The sequence below is a fragment of the Equus caballus genome, chromosome 1 (assembly GCF_041296265.1).
Source record: "Equus caballus isolate H_3958 breed thoroughbred chromosome 1, TB-T2T, whole genome shotgun sequence".
Lineage (NCBI taxonomy): Eukaryota > Metazoa > Chordata > Mammalia > Perissodactyla > Equidae > Equus > Equus caballus.
In genome coordinates, this window is record NC_091684.1 from 50,615,383 (window position 1) to 50,634,417 (window position 19,035).

General features: G+C 38.6%; 1 protein-coding gene across 50 annotated transcripts in view; it reads right to left on the bottom strand.

The window, feature by feature from the left end:
* The window catches only part of ANK3 (ankyrin 3), a 627,813-nt gene that overhangs the window by 155,345 nt on the left and 453,433 nt on the right, over positions 1 to 19,035 (bottom strand). For all 50 annotated transcript variants that reach the window (XM_070225383.1, XM_070225455.1, XM_070225362.1 and 47 more), the window contains one exon: positions 5,888 to 5,986. In XM_070225383.1, the coding sequence (XP_070081484.1) occupies positions 5,888 to 5,986 (99 nt within the window). The remainder of the gene's footprint in view (positions 1 to 5,887; positions 5,987 to 19,035) is intronic.

Here is a 19,035-nt window from a genome sequence, read left to right on the forward strand (position 1 = left end):
TATTTATTGCATTTCCAATGAATTGGAAGACTGATAAGGACAAAAGAGAAGCAGGAATAGATTGGGATTCATTAGACTGCTTTTTATTTTGTCCTTATCGGTCACCAATACTTGGTACTGAATACTATATTGATTCGATTAATAAAAAAGTTCTGACTACAACAACACATTTCATCTTCTCACGTCAATGTAGAAGGGAAACTTTTTCTTTTTCCATCAGTCTGGTGCCCTCATGTGTCTATGAGGAGGAAAGGCAAGGCCCTGACCAACTCATGAACTAGTGCTTGCCTCGGTTAGTTTAAATCAATTGGGTTCAATGACAGTTAATCACGTGCCATAGGAATGAGTCAAAAATTCATTTAAAGAGCTGAGAGAAGAAAGGAATAGGGTCAAAGGTAAATAAAACCTTCAAAATTTAGCACTCAGTACATGTTTCCTAATGGAGGTAAAAACAAGGTATTAAGATGTCAGACTTTTAAAGCACGTCCCTTTAAATATGGAGGCAAAGTGGAGGAGCCTGCGAAATTCCTAGAGAACCCAATTATCAAGAGAAGCTAAACCATCAACAAAATGAAAAGACAACCTAACAATTGGGAGAAGATATTTGCAAACCAAATATCAGATAAGGGGTTAATATCCAAAATAGACAAAGAACTCACATATCTCAACAACAAAAAAACCAACAACCCAATTAAAAAATGGGCAAAAGATCTGAACAGATATCTCCAAAGAAGATATACAGATGGCGAGCAGGCGTATGAAAAGATGTTCAACATCATTAGCTATCAGGGAAATGCAAATCAAAACTACAATGAGGTATCACTTCACTCCGGTCAGAATGGCTATAATTAGCAAGACAGGAAATAACAAATGTTGGAGAGGGTGTGGAGAGAAGGGAACCCTCGCACACTGCTGGTGGGAGTGCAAACTGGTACAGCCACTATGGAAAGCAGTATGGAGTATCCTCAGAAGATTAAGAATAGATCTACCATATGATCCAGCTATTCCACTGTTGGGTATTTATCCAAAGAACTTGAATACACAAATGCATAAAGATACTTGCACCCCTATGTTCACTGCAGCATTATACACAATAGCCAAGACTTGGAAGCAACCTAGGTGCCCATCAAGGGATGAATGGATAAAGAAGATGTGGTATATATACACAATGGACTACTACTCAGCCATAAGAAATGACAAAATCCGGCCATTTGTGACAACATGGATGGACCTTGAGGGCATTATGCTGAGTGAAATAAGTCAGAGGGAGAAAGTCAAATACCACATGATCTCACTCATAAGTAGAAGAGAAAAACAATGACAGACAAACACATAGCAACAGAGATTGGATTGGTGGTTACCATAAGGGAAGGGGGTGGGGGGAGGGCAAAAGGGGGGATTAGGCTCACATGTGTGGTGATGGACTATAATTAGTCTTTGGGTAGTGAACATGATGTAATCTACACAGAATTCGAAATATATTATGACGTACATCTGAAAGCTATATAATGTTATAATCCAATGTTACTGCAATTGAAAAACAAGAGAAGCTCTATTAATTACTGTAACATAGTTTAACATATTTGGGGGGAGGAGGTGACAGCAAATTCGGTTTCCATAAAAGGTGTCATCAGTGAACTTTGAAAATAATGATGTATTAAATATGCACTGATGAGCCAGGCATTCCTGGATCCTCCGGGCCAAGTTACTTCCCCTCATTTATCTATGAACAACATACAAGAAGAGTTCAAGACAAGAAAATAATATCTAAGCCTTCCTTTAGGCAGTCTCCTAGCATCATTCACTGCCATATAATTCAACTATTTGTGTTCCTTGAAAGCAAGAGGCTCATAGTTAGAATCTCCCCATATTGCCCAGCAGAGAGCCTTGCATATGTAGAAAGGACTCAAGAAATATTGATATAAATTTAGAGACGTCATACACTATCAGTCAATCAGAATATTTCTGCCTAAAAAATTCCACTCAAACATTTTGTGCCAAAGTAGAAATTAAGGTGCCACAAAGGATGGCACTGTTTCTCATTTGAGATAATGCTACCCACGAGCATATGCGCTGGAGTAGTTCCTGCCAAAACAGTCCTTTGCTTTATGTTTTGATACAGTCTCAGAAGAAAACATGAAGTAAACAAAGAAACAAAATCTGAGAGAACAAATGACTTAGTGGAAGGGAAAGTAGACATAGGAGGCAGTGTCAATAAAAGAGGAGAATTAAGAAGTACAAACTTCCAGTTATAAAATAACTAAGTCATTGAGATGTAATGTACAGCATGGGGAATATAGTCAATGATATCGTATTACTATGTAAGGTGACAGAAGGTAACTAGACATTGCGGTGACCATTTTGAAATGTATACAAATGTCGAATCACTATGTTGTACACCTGAAACTTATATAATACTGTATGTCATTGTACCTCAATAAAAGAAAAACAAAGAAGGAAATTCTCTAACGATACACAAAACAATGATATATGAGTAGGAAACTTATAGGTCATTGGAGAAGGAGAAGAAGAAAGTAAAGATCATCTGCCCTATAAAGAGGGGTCTTATTACATATAGTACCCTCATCAAGCTGAAAATATGGATCCAATGTGATGGATTTTGTTAGCTCAGAAAGATTAAAGTCTTGAAGAATTGGACAGACGGTCTTAAAGTTAGGAATGCATTCATTCCTTTAACATTCATTCAGCAAATATTTATCAAAGGTCTCCTATGTGCCAGGCACTAATGTTCTTGGGGTACTGCACCGAATAAGGCAAAGCTCTCGCTCTCATTTTACTCAAGACAGCCAGACAGCAAACAAGTAAACAAACTAAGAAGAAGGCCTCTCTGAGAAAAAGACATTTGAGTTGAGAAATGTGTGGAGACTGCGGAGATCTGGGACAAGCTGAGGAACTCAATCCGAGGGAACAGGAAAGGAGAATAAACTTCTTAGTGTATTCTAGGAAGTGAAGGAAGCCTGGTTGGCTGGAAGGTGGTGAGTAAGGAGCAGAACGGGCGGAGATGAGGCAGAGAGGTGGTCAGATTCTGTTAAGGAGTTTATTCTCAAAGCAGGGGGAAAATTCCAGATAAACATGGTAGATGTAACATCTGTGTTTATTCATCCTTTCCCAAAACACTACTAAAAAGCACTAAAGAAATTTAAAAGGTAAAATCCATAAGGGCACATAAGTGTGTGCAATGTGCAGAACCACATACCCACATACACATGTGGGAAAGGAAACAAAAACAGATGCGCGACGTCCACACTTTGGGGATACGAAAAGAATTTAACTGTGGTAACATCCAGCAGAGAAGAGAAGGCTGAAACCTAAGTGTCTGTGGAGGAGTATAATCAGTGGTGTACTGATAAACGTTTAACAACAGCTCTTTGAAAAAGAAAAGCCCAGATATGTAGCATCTGCCAATTTCCATGGTATAAAGACCCTGACCATGACATTACTATGACATTATGCAATTGGGAAGAAATGTGCACACCTTGAGAGAGGCTCAAAGATGTGGTTCCAGGACATCACTGACTATAACAAAGACAAGCTGATCTACCTCTTGGGTCCCCAAAGGCAGGAGATATGGAAACTAAGTACCTCAGAAGATAATGATGAGGCTTGGGACTGAAAGCAGGATTGTTTTGCCTGCATATGGAGTTGTCAGGTCTCTAGGCCGTTCACAACCCAGCAAGGCCAGATGACTGCCCCTTTATACCCTGTGGGAAACCAGGAGTTTAGGCTCTGGAGAAAGTGAACCAGAGAGACTCTGGAAGCAGGGGCCCAAAGCAGAGCAGAAGGCAATGCTGAGGTGCCCACAGAAAAAGGAAGGACAGAATAGATGTTAGGGGTGTGGTCTCTAGAGTTAGGCTGCCTGGGTTCAAATCCTTGCCTCTGCCATTAGCTGAGAGATCTTGAGAACATACTTTATCTCTTTGGGTCTCTGTTTCCTCATCTATAAAAACAGTTAATAGCGATTCTAGTACCTTCACAGAGTTACTGTGAAGATTAAACGGGTAACGTGCTTACAGCCTGGTTTGTAGTAATCACTATGTAAATATTAGTTGTTATTATGATTAAAGTATGCATAGAGGACAGGGAGACTGACAGCCCCTTTTCCTTTTTCGTACTCTGAATGGATTCACACGGCGCACACTACAAAAGGTTGGAGGATTTGTCTCCCCAAACACTGAACTTCTCAGAGAAAAGGGCAACTAATCCTGATATTAGATGACCCACCACTGCTAGATACACCTGAGTAGAGCCCTGTCTACACTCTCGGAGCTTCCACTCAAATGTTAGTGCCTGAGACTTATGGTCAGGTATAGACGTTTATGGGAAAGCTCCAACACGGAAGTGAGAGCCAAAGCTAACAAAGAGAAAAAAGGAAATCTGAGGAATTAGGGACAGATGAGAGGCAGAGAAAATTAAATTAAAGAAAAATTATCTTGAATGTTCTCAGAAAGGTAATAGAAAATATTGTATTCAAGAATTGGATGCTTTAAGAAAAGAAGCTATCAGAGAACAAGAAAATGTTCCTGAATATTAAAGGCACAGAAGAAAAAATCAAGATTTCTCAGGAAAAAACCAAATAGATAACGAGATGAACAATAGGAGAAAAAAGATGAGACAATTTGATTTTTAACTGTGCCTGTATTGCTTTGATAAAATGAAAATTAATTTTAAAGAGAACAATGGGAATTAATTGGAGAGTTTTTAGGCAGGAGGCTGGCATGATTTGGTTGACAGTTCACATGGCCACTCTGACTGCAAAATGGGAACTGGATGGTAAAGGAGCAAGGGAGGAAATGAAGGACCAGTAAGGAAGCTATTACAATGGTTCAACGAGAGATGATGTGGCTCAGAAGACAGCAGTGGGGTGGAAAGAAGATTAGTACGGACTATGTGAGAGGAAAAAGAACAAATAGAATGGTTTAGATGAGAAGTACTCAAAAGGCCAAGATGTCATCACATACAATGAAAAACTGTTGCTGTTTAATTCTGTTAGATAATAACTCTCACAGCTCGCTAATGTAAACTCTACTTCAAATGAGTGACGGAACTGTTCAGACCACCGTGACCCTGTCCATCTTCCCTAGAGTTGTTGAGGAGACACTGACCAGAGTGCAAACAGGAGTAAGACATGCTTTTGTTGTTTTGATAATGTTTAGAAATTAAGGCTCTTTAGAAAGCTTAATATGGCTTCAAAAATCACTGGTTTAATTGATAAAAATAGTAGTGACTCTGAGGTAGTTCGTATGTCCCCAAATTTATTTACAAATATTCTCTTTTTCAAATAATGTCAAGTTTTACCATGAAAAGTTCCAAAAGACACTTTGTAAAATATTAATTTTTTTCAGGCAATCACCATGTTTTTTTTTTTTTTCAGATACGTCAACTTCCCCAAAGACCCAAGCATAGTGCAATCTTTCTAAAGTTTCCAGTCTCTATCAGTTAAATGACATCTGTGGCCTCTTCAGTGGTCTGTAACCTCTCAAGAAATAAACGAAGGGGCTGGAGAAAGAGAGCCAGCACCCGGACTTCAGGCACTATAGATCTTGTAGTCTTTCTTTCCCCAAGAAGCACTTATTTCTGAGCTATGAAAATTTCATAGAATAAAATCAAGCAGTAAGTATTCCTGAAATAAAACAAAAACAAAAGCAACACACACAAAAATGACTTTGTGATAGAGTGCATTCCATCTAAAGGCTTCATAAATCCAAACTTATTTTGAGGTTCTCCAAAGATTTAGTAAATATAGCCTTTCTAATTGCTAAATTGAAACTATGGCATTTTCTATGTGACTCAAAAGGCTGGGTTAAATAAAGTTAAGGGATTCAAAGCTAAATACAGTCTAATGCCCAAAAACTTGGGAAGAAATTACCTTGGTTTTTGAAAGAATGGGGGCAGCTCGATCAAGCAGCATTTCCACCACCTGCTCATGGCCACTCCTTGCTCCACAGTGCAGCGGCGTCAGACCGTCCTATTAAAGAAAGGGCAACATCTTCAATTAGGTTTGTTGGGAAATTCTGTACATACAGTGTATTTCTTCAAGATTCACTTTGGCATCCAACATGCTGTGGACCAATGAGCTTCAAACACTCACATAGTTCATAAAATTTCATATTTTTTATGACAGAACTAAATTTTTTATAGGTTTAAGAAGTTGCAAAGTGTATAATGTCCCACATATTAGAACATTGACACTTAAAAATATAACTGCTCAAAATACTGATGAAAGAAACTGAAGAAGAGAAATAAATGGAAATGTATCCCATGATCATGGATTGGAAGAATATTGTTAAAATATCCATGGTCCACAATGTTAGCTCAGGGCCAGGCTTCCTCAGCAAAAGAGAGAAGGATTGGTGGTAGATGTTAGCTAAGGGCTAATCTTTCTCAAAAAAAAAAAAAAAAGGAAAAAAAAATCCATACTACCCAAAGCCATCTATAGATCCAATAAAATCCCTATCAAGAGTCCAATGGCATCTTTTACAGAAGTGAAAAAAAAAATTCTAAAATTATATGGAACCACAAAAGACTCTGAATGGCCAAAGCCATCCTGAAGAAAGAACAAAGTGGGAGGCGTCACGATTCCTGATTTCAAGCAATAGTAACCAAAACAGTACAGTACTGCCATAAAAACACACACAGAGACCAATGGAACAGAATTGAGAGCCCAGAAATAAATCCATGCATACATGGTGAACTAATATTTGACAATGTTGCCAAGAATACTCAATGGAGAAAAGACAGTCTCTTCAATAAATGGTGTTGAGAAAATTAGATTTCACAAGTGAAAGAATGAAACTAGACTGTATCTTATACCACTCACAAAAATTAACTCAACATGGGTTAAAGACTTAAGTGTAAGGCCAGAAATCATAAAACTCCTAGAAGAAAACATAGGAAAAAATCTCCTTGACATGGGTCTTGGCGATGAGTTTTTGGATATGACAACTAAAGCACAAGCAACAAAATCAAGAATAAACAAGTGGAACTACGTCAAACTAAAAAGCTTCAGCACAGCAAAAGAAACAACAAACAAAATGAAGAGGCAACCTATGGAATGGGAGAAAATATTTGCAAATCATATATCTAATAAGGGGTTAATATCCAAAATATATAAAGAGCTCATACAATTCAACAGAAAAAACAAATCAAATAATCCAATTGAAAAATGGGGAGAAGAACTGAATAGACATTTTCCCAAAGACACACAAATAGCCAACAAGTACATAAAAAGGTGCTTAACACTGCTAATTATTAGGAAAATGCAAATCAAAACCACCATAAGATATCACCTATCAACTGTTAGAATGGATATCATCAAAAAGACAAGAGAGAAATGCTGGCGAAGAGGTGGAGAAAAAGAAACCCCTGTGCACTATTGATGGGATTGCACATTGGTACACCCGCTATGGAAAACAGTATGGAGGGTCCCCCCAAAATTAAAAATAGAACCACCATAAGATCCAGCAGTTCCACTGCTGGGTATACATCCAAAGAAAACAAAAACACTATGTTGAAGACGTATCTGCTCCCTTGTGTTCATAGCAGCTTTATTCACAATAGTGGATGAACATCCTAAGTGTCTATCATCAGATGAATGGATAAAGAAAATGTGGTATATATATACACATACACACAATGGAATATTATTCAGCCACAAAAAGAAGGCAATCCTGCCATTTGCAACAACATACACCTTGAGGGCATTATGCTAAGTGAAATAACTCAGACAGAGAAAGACAAATATGGTATAATATCACTTATATATGGAAACTAAAAAAAAAACGCAAACAAAAAAAACCCCCAAATTCATAGGAAAAGAGATCAGATTTGTGGTTACCAGAAGCTGGGGGTGGAGGAATTGGACAAAGGTGGTCAAAAGGTACAAACTTCGAATTATAAGATAAATAAGTCCTGGGCATGTAAGGCACAACACGATGATTATAGTTAACACTGCTGTGTAGTGCAGTTGAAAGTTGCTTAGAGAGTAAATCCTAAAAGTTCTCATCACAAGGAAAAAATAATTTTTTTCCTTTCCCTTTTTTTTTGTGTCTACATGAGATAATAGATGTTAACTAAACTTGCTGAGGTAATCATTTCACAATATATGTAAGTCAAATCATCATCTGTACACCTTAAAATTATACAGAGCCTTATGTCACTTATATCTCAGTAAAAATGAATGAAAAACATAACTGTTCCACCACTCTTTTGAACATCCAATTGAATCTAAATACTATAAGTAAATTGATATCCATCATTTAAAAAAAATTACACAAATAGGGGCCCGCCCCATGGCCAAGTGGTTAAGTTCACGCGCTGTGCTTCTGCGGACCAGGGTTTCACTGGTTTGGATCCTGGGCGTGGACCTAGCACCACTCATCAGGCCATGCTGAGGCAGCGTCCCACATGCCACAACTGGAAGGATCCACAACTGAAAATATACAACTATGTACTTTGGGGCTTTGGGGAGAAGAACAAGAAGAAAAAAAAAACACAAATAAACTTTTAAAATAGGAATTTGTAACAAGAATTTTACATCGGTCCTTCTTCCTCTTGCATTTCTGTTTCCATTCCACTTCCCCCACATAATTCTATCTTCATGTAACAGAATTTCATGCTTGAGTGATTTTTATTGATTACCATATATTTCTCTGCCATGAAAATATATAAATTTAAATTTGAGAAGGGTTAAAGATTTCCTTAGAACATAAGCTTTTAAGTGTCAAAAATAAATCTCCTGATCGGAATTATCAGTATAATAATTCAAACACAAGTGATCAAAACAGCAAAAATATATTCAAATTTTATGATTGAACAAGAACAATTTATTAAAAATTCCTCTCTTAATAAGATATATATTTTTTACAACTAGTTCACTACTATCTGCTGATGAATACGACTTATTGCTAGAATGAGACAGGGTTCAGCATCAATACTCTCCTAATTTTTGCTTCTATAAATGTTAGTGCTGAGACATCTTGTCTGCATAAATAAGCAACTGGACTTGTGTTACAGCAATGTCACTAATTCTCTGAACTCCTTCTGAATTACACACCAAAAATCACTTAAGATTCTCTCACCAAAGATTTTTTTTTTAATGATCCATCATAAGACAACTCCATTAGGTCTTTCATTTTTGTTGGCAGCAATAGGATTTCTAAGCATCCAATATGCAGAAGAATTTATTATCCAACCATTAGAGTCATGCAGTTCTTAACATGAAACCATTATTTTGAACTTTTTCCTTTGCTTCCTCTCCATCCCTCCTTCCCCTCAGAGGTGTTTGCATCCTGGAGCCAGATGGGTGAGAGTTAGAGAGTTAGCCCTTCTTTAGTACTAGAGAAGATGGACTATTGCATTAAAATATAGGCGGGCTGACAACCCGGATGGACCTGGAGGGTACTATGCTATGCAAATTAAGTCAAAGAAAGCCAAATGCTGTATGATTTCACTCATATGTGGAAGATAAAACAACAACAAACAAACATATAGACACAGAGAATACATTGGTGGTTACCAGAGGGGTAGAGGGGAGCAGGGAGGGCAAAAGGGGTAAAAGGGCACATGTATACGGGGATGGATGGCAATTTGGCAATCACAATTTGGGTGATGAACATGATGTAGTCTTCACAGAAATTGAAATACCTACAGCTGAAATTTATATAATGTTATAAACTAACGTTACCTCAAAAAAAAAAAAAAAAAAAAAGGATAGATGGGAAATGAGAATTAGCAGGGACTTAAGGAAGTAGAAAGTTATTCACTTAAAACTATCTAAGTGGCCCCAAACCCTATTAAGTTTTCACACACCCCAGCTTATGTAATGACTTCTGCATTAGCACTTAATGTCTACCCTAAGGACAGTCACATATTAAGATACATTGAAATGTGACTCAGTGTATTCAAGTCACTTTCTAGATTGTGTGAGCAGATCTTGAAAGTAAGCCTAATTATCCTAACATATAATCAACAATGGATAACCTTATTTCTAAATTACTAGCCAAATCTCAAAATTAAAATTCCTTAAAAAGTGAAATTTGAATCACAAACATTACATGAGCTGATCTGAACATTCTTTGAGGATGTTTAAGTATTCTGCCTTTTAGGCTGATTAAAAACATTTGCTCTTACAAACCAAAGTAAAGTAATATAACAGTCTTTCAAGTTGGAAACAGCATTTTCCAAATAAATAAAAATAAAATTGGAGAATAAAGAAACACTATGAAATCCAAATGTCTTCCCAGTAACGTAAAACCTAAAAATATCTGAAGGAGAAATACTATAATGGTCACATCACTTCCAACACAAAAAAACATTTCACACAGACCCTATAGTGATTGTCTTTTATGAACTCAAAGGTCAATTTTATTTCATTTTCTTGTAAGTAGACTCTAAGACTTCAGAGGTAACAGGATATGTGTAGACATTTTCAAACTATGGTCACATACACAAAAACAATTATTTTAGTCCAACTCATTTATCCTTGAAAATGATCTTCCCCAAAGCAAAATGTTACCTACTGAATTACAAGGTGTCTGGGTATCTAAGAGCAAAATCTCTCTCAACTCCTTAATCCTTTGAAGTATACTGTCTTTACAGACATACATTTTTGCTGATTTAATCCTTTCAAAAAAGTTTTAATTGTGGAAAATTTCAGACTAAAGTAGACGGAATAGTGTAATGAGCCTCTAGGTATCTGGCGCTCAGCGTCAACAATTGATGCCTCGTGGTTAATCTTGATTCGTCGATATCTGGACCTTTTCTTCTTTCTTGTATTGTCTTGAAGAAAATTGAAGACACTGTATCATTTTGTCTTCACAATTACCTCTATTGGGAAGATATAACCTTCATTTTATAAATGAAGACTTAAGGTTCAAAGAGGTTAAATTATTCATCTAAGGCCCCACAGGCTGACTTCAGAACTTAGGCCAGTGCTGACCGTTTAAGACAATCTCAGGATGTCTTAGGAAGAGTTATTAAGACAAAGGCCCTCTGCTCAAAGTTTCAGCCACTCTTAGCCTTCCTTTATCTACATTTTGGAGCTGCTACCTTTGATCTCTGGAGTTCATTTATTAAAAATGTACAGAATCTGGAGACTCAGAAAAGGTGCCTTTTTTTTTTTTTTTATCAGCCTAAGAGCTGTGAAGTGCTATTGTTGAGCCACTGTTCCTTGTATCACCTTGTTTCAATGATGAAGTCGGCTAGTTCCCCAGGGTGAGACTCATCAGCTCCTCAGTGAACTGCACAGGGCTACCGGAAGCACAGCTCTTTCAACCGTAGTTTGACTTGCAGTATTTTTAACATTGATTGCAAGTGGCTGACTCCTCTGGATCTTCTGCAAATGTGCTCTGGCACTTTCCAAAGGTACATGGCTCTTGAAATAGCCAGAAGCCCAGCAGGAGAGATGCCTCATCAGGAAGCTGTACGAGATGTCATGACAGCCTGGCTGCACGAGCAGTGCCGACCTGGCTGTTGGGACATTCACAGGTGAGTAGAAAACTAGTGTCTAGAGTTAATGTAAGATCTTTAATTAGCATCACAGTTTTTACATTCACAGCTGAGACAAGACCAGCTGATCACAGTCAGACTGAAAAATATCTGCCATTTAGTGATTGACACTTAGTGCAGTTAAAAAAAAAAAAGAGGAAAATTGGCAGGTATTCACTTTACTTAATATCTCTTTTGGGGGCAAAAAAACATGTAAAAATTTTAAATTAAAAAAATGTTTTTCAACTAATTTCTTTGGGTTTGAAATAGGTGTGGCGTATCCCTCACTTTTCTGAAGCACTGTTCCGATTAGGATACCCTTGTGTTCAAAAAGATCAATAACTGTCATTCATGCCTCAGCCAAGTCTAAATTCCTCAGGTTAGCACTGAAAGTCTGCTAACATTAGTGGATGCTACGCTTGGCTCAACTTGGCCTCCCCCTATTCCTTTCCATTCTACTCCAATTAACAAGCTCTTTGCAGCTCCTGGCAAAAGCCGCTCATTTTCTTGTTTCTCTGCTTTGTTCACACTACTTCGCGTGCCTGGACGTTCTCTTTCCACTTTCTGCAAGTTCACTGTACTGTTTTAAAGTACAGCGTTTCTTCGAAGGCTTTTCCAGCATTAGATGTACCCATTCTACCTTCAGGACTCCTGTTTTATTTTATCTGTATGTCTTTTGGGGAACCTATAACTTTTTACTCGGTATTTTAGTTATTTGTGGTACCCATTATCATTTCAACTAGTCTGCTTCTGAGGACAAGGTTGCTAGTTTAAGGGATATTTGAATCTCAGAGACAACGTAACTCGGTACCATGTCCATGAAAGTTGCTTAATAAAAATGACTGAGTAAATGAATGGAGTGAGTGAAGGAGTGAATTTGGGGGCTAGTTTTTAAAAAATGTCTTCTAGTTAGTCGGTTAAAAATTCTTTCCTTGTTATCCTTTTTGTTTAAGACTAGACTCATTTTGTACTTCAGAAGTGCTATTAAAATATCTTATCTTTCCTTCCAGAAAAATAAAATTCTCCAAAGATAGTAACTTGTAAATCAGAATTGGACTGAAGAATATGACTCAGTATCTTTAGCTCTCAGAATGAGAGAATAAGAGAAATATCAGAGTATTTCCTCTAAATAAGATTTCTTTTCCTCTTTCTAATTCAAAATACTATAAGCTTTAAAAAGAGCTATTGTGGCTATTGCGCCTTACAACATAGCAGTGAATTGGCGTGCTCTTTTCCCTTTAATGAGAGCAGTCCTTTTTCCAATACAAAATAAGGATTCTGAACTGCTCCGAACCCCTAGAAATTTGCAATTAATATACAGTGTCACTTAGAGTGGGTCTAGGACCCATTGTGTTCTTCATCTGCACACAACAGTGTTGACCTCCCGTTGAAAGCTGCTTGACAAAGGCAATTCCTGGGGCTTAAGGGAGGCTGCCTCAAGAAAGGCAGCATATGCAGTTGGACAGGAGAGAAGGAGAGCGGGATGGTGAGTTGCCATAGTAACATTATGGGAGGAAAATGAAATTGCATGGGGTTAGTAATTTTTTTCCAATTCCCCTGATTTTTAAAGCACTAACATAATGAACAAGTATTCCCTTGGGCAGAATTCTGAAGCAACGCAAACTGGCTAGTCCAGATCTCATATTTCATTTCAGTGACAGTAATCTTATTAGTGAGGCGGGGAACTGCACTTTACTGGCTGGACAAAATGCTCTCTTGTGTTAGCCTAAAAGCAAAAGCCTGCACACTCGATGGTCGAAAAGACTTTCCTTCAGTTCTCGTTTTTCTGAAAAACACGAAGCAAGACATTAAGGCATCACACCTAGGACCACTGAATCCAGTACATGGCCTTAACAGGTTGAATGTGCTCAGAGCCAACGCTGAAATGACACACATTCATGACTCAGGAAATACTTTCAAAAATAGACATATTTATTTTGATTTGTATCCTCTAGATACCTTTCTTTTCTTCCTCCTAAGCAAAACCTTACTCTAGAGAAGAAAAAGGAAATCAAGCAGAGAGAACTCTGTGCATATATACTTTTTTCTATAACATAGATGTAAAACAGGATGTGATATTTAATTGAAAACTGAAAACAATGAAAGAAAAGGTAGGTAGTGCTCAGGAGAGAAGAGTTATAAAGATAGCCAGGGATAAATTAAAGGGCATCAATTACAGTCTAATAAAGCTATTCTCCTATCTGTATTTTTCACTAAAAATTCTGACTGTATCTTCGTTTTGTATGTGTTAGGCAGTTGTAGATTCGGCATGAGAGGAAGTAAAATAACATTTCTGAAACCCTTCTATTGTCACAGGCACTTTATATTTGTGACGTTACTGAATTTTTACAATAACTCATGCGAAAGGCATCAGAAGTGCCATTTATAGAGGAGAAAGTGCTCAGGATTAATGTACCTACCCAGGGTCACGTGCAAGCAAATGCTCGGGATTAGAATCGACACTCAGGCTTGAATATTTCTAAAGTACTGTATGATAAGAACAAACACAAACTATGATGGTGAGGTGTGTGGAGGCCACATATTCATGTTTTTACTCAAATATATGAGAGTTTTGGCTTCAAGTAATGGTGGAGTAGCTTGTATTGAACCAAGCCTCCTGCTGATAAAAATCACAAACTCTGGAAAAATATTTTTTAAACCTTATTTGGAATCACTGAAAAGCAATCAAAAGCAGGCATAAATTTGATTCTCTGTCCTCAAGCCAATAAAACTGTGACTGTCTACATAAGTTTTATCACAGTATGCTGTCCTGACAGGGGAGTGCCTGTTGTAAAAATATAGATCTCACACTGTGTTATTCAGTTCTTTCAAAAATTGAATTCACTCCAGTTTATGCCTGCCTTCGGCAGCCCAGGTTCACGGGTTCGGATCCTGGGCACAGACCTACACCCCTTGTCAGCCATGCTGTGGTGGCAACCCACATATAAAGTAGAGGAAGATTAGCACAGTTATTAGCTCAGGGCTAATCTTCCTCAGCAAAAAACCAAAAAATCCCAGAGAAACCCCTATTTTTTCTTCAAAGAGATTTTTATGTTTGGAAAGCCAGGAGCATTTCATGATGCCCTGTCCATTTTTTAAAAATTAGGACTATTTTTACAGCACAGTTTAAGGTTCACAGCAAAACTGAGGGATAGGTACACTTGTCCTTCTTTGAATCCAAATAAATACTTTCAATTAACTTTTAATATTTGTGATATAAAAATAAAAAGTGAATTTTTTTTTTTAAAGATTGGCATCTGAGCTAACATCTGTCGCCAATCTTCTTTTCTTCTCTCCAAATGCCCCCCAGTGCATAGTTGTATATTCTAGTTGTAGGTCCTCTGGCTCTGCTATGTGGGATGCCGCCTCAGCGTGGCTTGATGAGCAGTGCTAGGTCTGCACTCAGCATGTGAACCACTGAAATCCTGGGCTGCTGAAGCAGAGCACGCAATCTTAACCACCTGGCCACGGGGCCGGCCCTAGAATGAATATCTCTTTGAATGACATAAAGAAATATTTTCAAATCAGTCTTGATTAATGTAGAAACTCAGAGTCTTTTAAACTATTTTAAATGGACTTGTCAACATGTCTCCATTAGAACTCAAAGGAAGAATATTATATTAGAATTTTCTCTTTGATAGAGACAATTTTTTTTAACTGAGGTACCATTCTATTATAACATTATATAGATTTGAGACTATTTTATGACTATGAAATATTTAATATTTTCTTCAAGGATCTATTTTTAACCAAGGCAATCACATTTCTGGAAATATCATAGGAAGCAAAAGTCAATACCAATACTTCCTTTTCCTTCATATTTAACCTGAGAAATATAACCAGTTCCATTTCTGGGAAAGGATAGGCTAAAATTACAGGACATCCAAGTGTCTCCTGACACCTTCCCAGAATAGTAAGAATTTAACAACTGATAGATTTGAGGTACTCTGAAAACCCTTTATCCATCTATGCACAAATCTCTTTTCATTCTTATAAATGAGTTCGATGCCATTAACTTCAGGGAGAAAAACTACATTACCACAGAACCATATAAAGTCAGGTAAATTAAGACCTTTTGAGAAATGTAACATCAAGGAGTGTATCTTATTTCACTATATTCAGCGAACACTTATTAAAACATCCAGTATGTGCCAGGAAGTATGCTAAGTGCTACAGATACTAAGATGAATGTATGCATCTGAGTGTCAAGGTGTAGCTTTGAATGTAATGTTGCAGCAATGGGATTATATGAGGATGTGGGCAGTGGCACCTTTCTAGGAGGCTGGAAGTGGGAAGAAGCATGGGGAGAGCAGCATTCCGGGAATCAGAGTATTGTTATTACTGATTCGACTCTACTTGGAACTACTGCATCTTCTCTGAAGCACAAAATGCAAGAACAGCTGCCTTTATTATTGGATGCAGAGAGCCAACGAAAAGAGATGGAGAATTCAGAAGATGCCACAAAGTCTTAAAATGGTTCTGATTTAGGGTCCATATTGAGCCTCTGATTTGGCTGCAAAGGGAATCTGAACTGATGTAAAGGAAAATGAAAATGACAAGAGACCATCCTTGCAAAGCATTTTCCTTCAATGAGTATACAAATACACATGTTAGCTTTGCAGAGAGCAAGAGTTAAATGGAAAGAAATAGTAGGCTACCGTAAGTAGCCATTCTTAGCAAAGCATTTTAGTTTATAAGGAAACAAATAAAGCCGTTAAGATCTTAGTGAAAAAATAAACAAATTTCATAAACCATTTTAAAATTAGGATGCTGAATATAGACCAGATTGAAAAATCTGCCTTGATATGTGTTTCTATCTCAGCGCATTTGCCATTATATGGAGACACTCTACATCCTCACTCTTGTCTATTCTGCAGAAGAATAAGGTAACAAGCCAGTTGATATTAGTCAGCATTATGGGGCTGGGAAAATAGGAAAAGCTTTCTTGAAATGAGCTAAATTGGAACAGAACCACAAGGCTCTGTGGTTCATCAGATCCTAGCTAAACTCCTTTAGGAAGATTAACATATAATCATCCTTTTTTCCCTCCCGTTTTATTGAGATATAATTGACATATAACATCGTAGAAGTTTAAGATGTGCAACGTGATGACCTGATACGCCTACATACTGTGAAATGTTTACTATAATATTAGTTAACACATTCTTCATCTCACATAAATTATTTGTTGTTGTTATGGTGAGAATGTTAAAGCTCTACTCTCACAGAAACTTTCGAGTATCCCCTACAGTACTGTTAACTACAGTCACCATGACGTACCCTAGATCCCTCAACTTATTCATCTTATAACTGACAGTCTGTACCCTGTGACCAACATCTCCCAGTTTCTCCCACTTCTCAGCCCCTGGCCAGCACCATTCTACTCTCTGTTTCTATGAATTTGATGTTTTTAGATTCCACCTATAAGTGATATCATACAGTATTTGTCTTTCTCCGTCTGGCTTATTTCACTTAGCATAATGCCCTCAATTTTCATCTATGTTGTCACAAATGGCAGGATTTCATTTTATTTTTATGGCTGAATAATATATGTATATATATACAGATACATATATCTATACATACGTCACATTTTCTTTATCCATTCATTCACTGATGGACACTTAGGTTGCTTCTATGTCTTGGCTATTCTGAATACTGCCGCAATGAACATGGGTATGAAGATAACTCTTCGACATAATGGTTTAATTTTCTTTGGATATATACCCAGAAGTGAGATTGCTGGCCTCTATCAAAACATCCCAAAACATCTTTTGGAAATGCAGTTTAAATGTTGTATTAAACTTTTATCAATTAATCAATAAAGCTCTAGTGACCTTTGTTTTTTGTTGCATCAAACCACTGGGTGCTTTTTCTTTGATAATTTTTCTTAAAAACTCCAATTCCTGTTCCCAAGGGCATCTGCTTCTTTGTCCAATCTCCTCCCCCTGCTAACCCCTACAGCTCTTCAGATTTGGGGGTGGGGCCATCAATCCAATTGATTGATTAGATCATCAGTGAGTCTCTCTTCTTCTGGGACTCCCAAGATGGGTAGATTATTTTCACTTAACAGTATCCCAGAGTCCTCTAGGTTTTCTTCATTCCCTTTCACTCTTTTTTCTTTTGCTCCTCTGACTGGATAATTTCAAATGCTCTTTCTTCTGCTTGGTCCAGTCTGCTGTTGAAGTTCTCTACCGAATTCTTCAGTTCAGTTATTGTATTCTTCAGTTCCAAAATTTGCTTGGTTCTCCTTGTTGAATTTCTCATTTTGTTCTTGTATTTTTCCCCCAGTTTTGCTAAATTGTTTCTCTATGCTTTCTTTTAGCTCTCTGAGCATCTTTAGGACAATTATTTCTAATCTTTTGTTGGGCAATTCCTTTACTTCCATTTCTTTGGGGTCAGTTATTAGAAGTTTCCTGTGTTTCTTTGGTAGCGTCATGTTTCCCTGATTCTTCATGATCCCTGTAGTCTTGCATAGACATCTGTGCATTTAAAGCAGCAGCCACTTCTTCCAGACTTTGTAGGTTGACTTTGATATGGAAAACACCTTCACCTGCAGGTGGGAGCACACTGGAGCATGCTGTAGTGTGCAGGATGCCAAATGCAGGGGCACGTGGTGGTTGTGGATTGCGGGTGGGGGTTTGATATTACCTACCAGGCCACTGGCGTTGACAACTGTATGGTCCTTGGCGAGCACTGTGGGGGTCCACAGTGGCTGCAAGGGCTGCTGGAGTCCTCAGTGGCACCTCTGGGTCCAGAGGAGAGGGACTTGGGCAGGCAGTGGTGGTGCACACACACTCAGCTCCAGGGGCCAGTTGCAGGTGCCTGTGTAGTGGCAGGGGCTGGTTTCAGACATTCATATAGTGGTGGGGGCCAGGGCAAGCTGTGGGTGCACGGGCAGCTGTGGGGGCCTTGGCTATCAGTGTACACTACCATGGCCGCAGGGTGTCACCATGGGTGCACCACAGTGGAGGCTGGTGTCGGAAGTCAGGCTGGAGGCATGCAGGGACACAGCCGGAGGGTCTAGCTGCCAAGTGAGCCCAGCAATGTAGGCCAGTCACAGGAGATGGACAGACTGGGGCCCATAAGTAGCTGTGAAGGCCCTGGCTATTGGTGTGTCCTCCCGTGCTGCAGGGTCCTGCCATGGGTGTGTGCTTGGCAGTGGAGGCTGGTCATGTGGGTCTGGTCAAGGGCATGCAGGTGCACAGCTAGGGGTTAGCCACATGTGTGTTGAGTGGTGGAGGCTTGTGACTGGAGACAGAGCTGAATTCAGGCCCACAAGCAGCTTTGAGGGCCTTGGCAGTAGGCGTGTACTTCCGTGGCTACAGGATCTTGCCACAGGTGTGTGTATAGCAGAAGCTGGTGATAAGGGTCAGGTCTGCGGTGTCTAAGTGCACAGCTAGAGGGGCTAGCCCTAACTGTACGCACAGTGGTGGGGTCAGCCACAGGGGCTCTAGGCTGGTGTTTTGCACTTGTGCGGTGGCCTGGCGGGCTGGCTGCTGGTGCAGATCCTGGGCTCCAGTGGTGGGG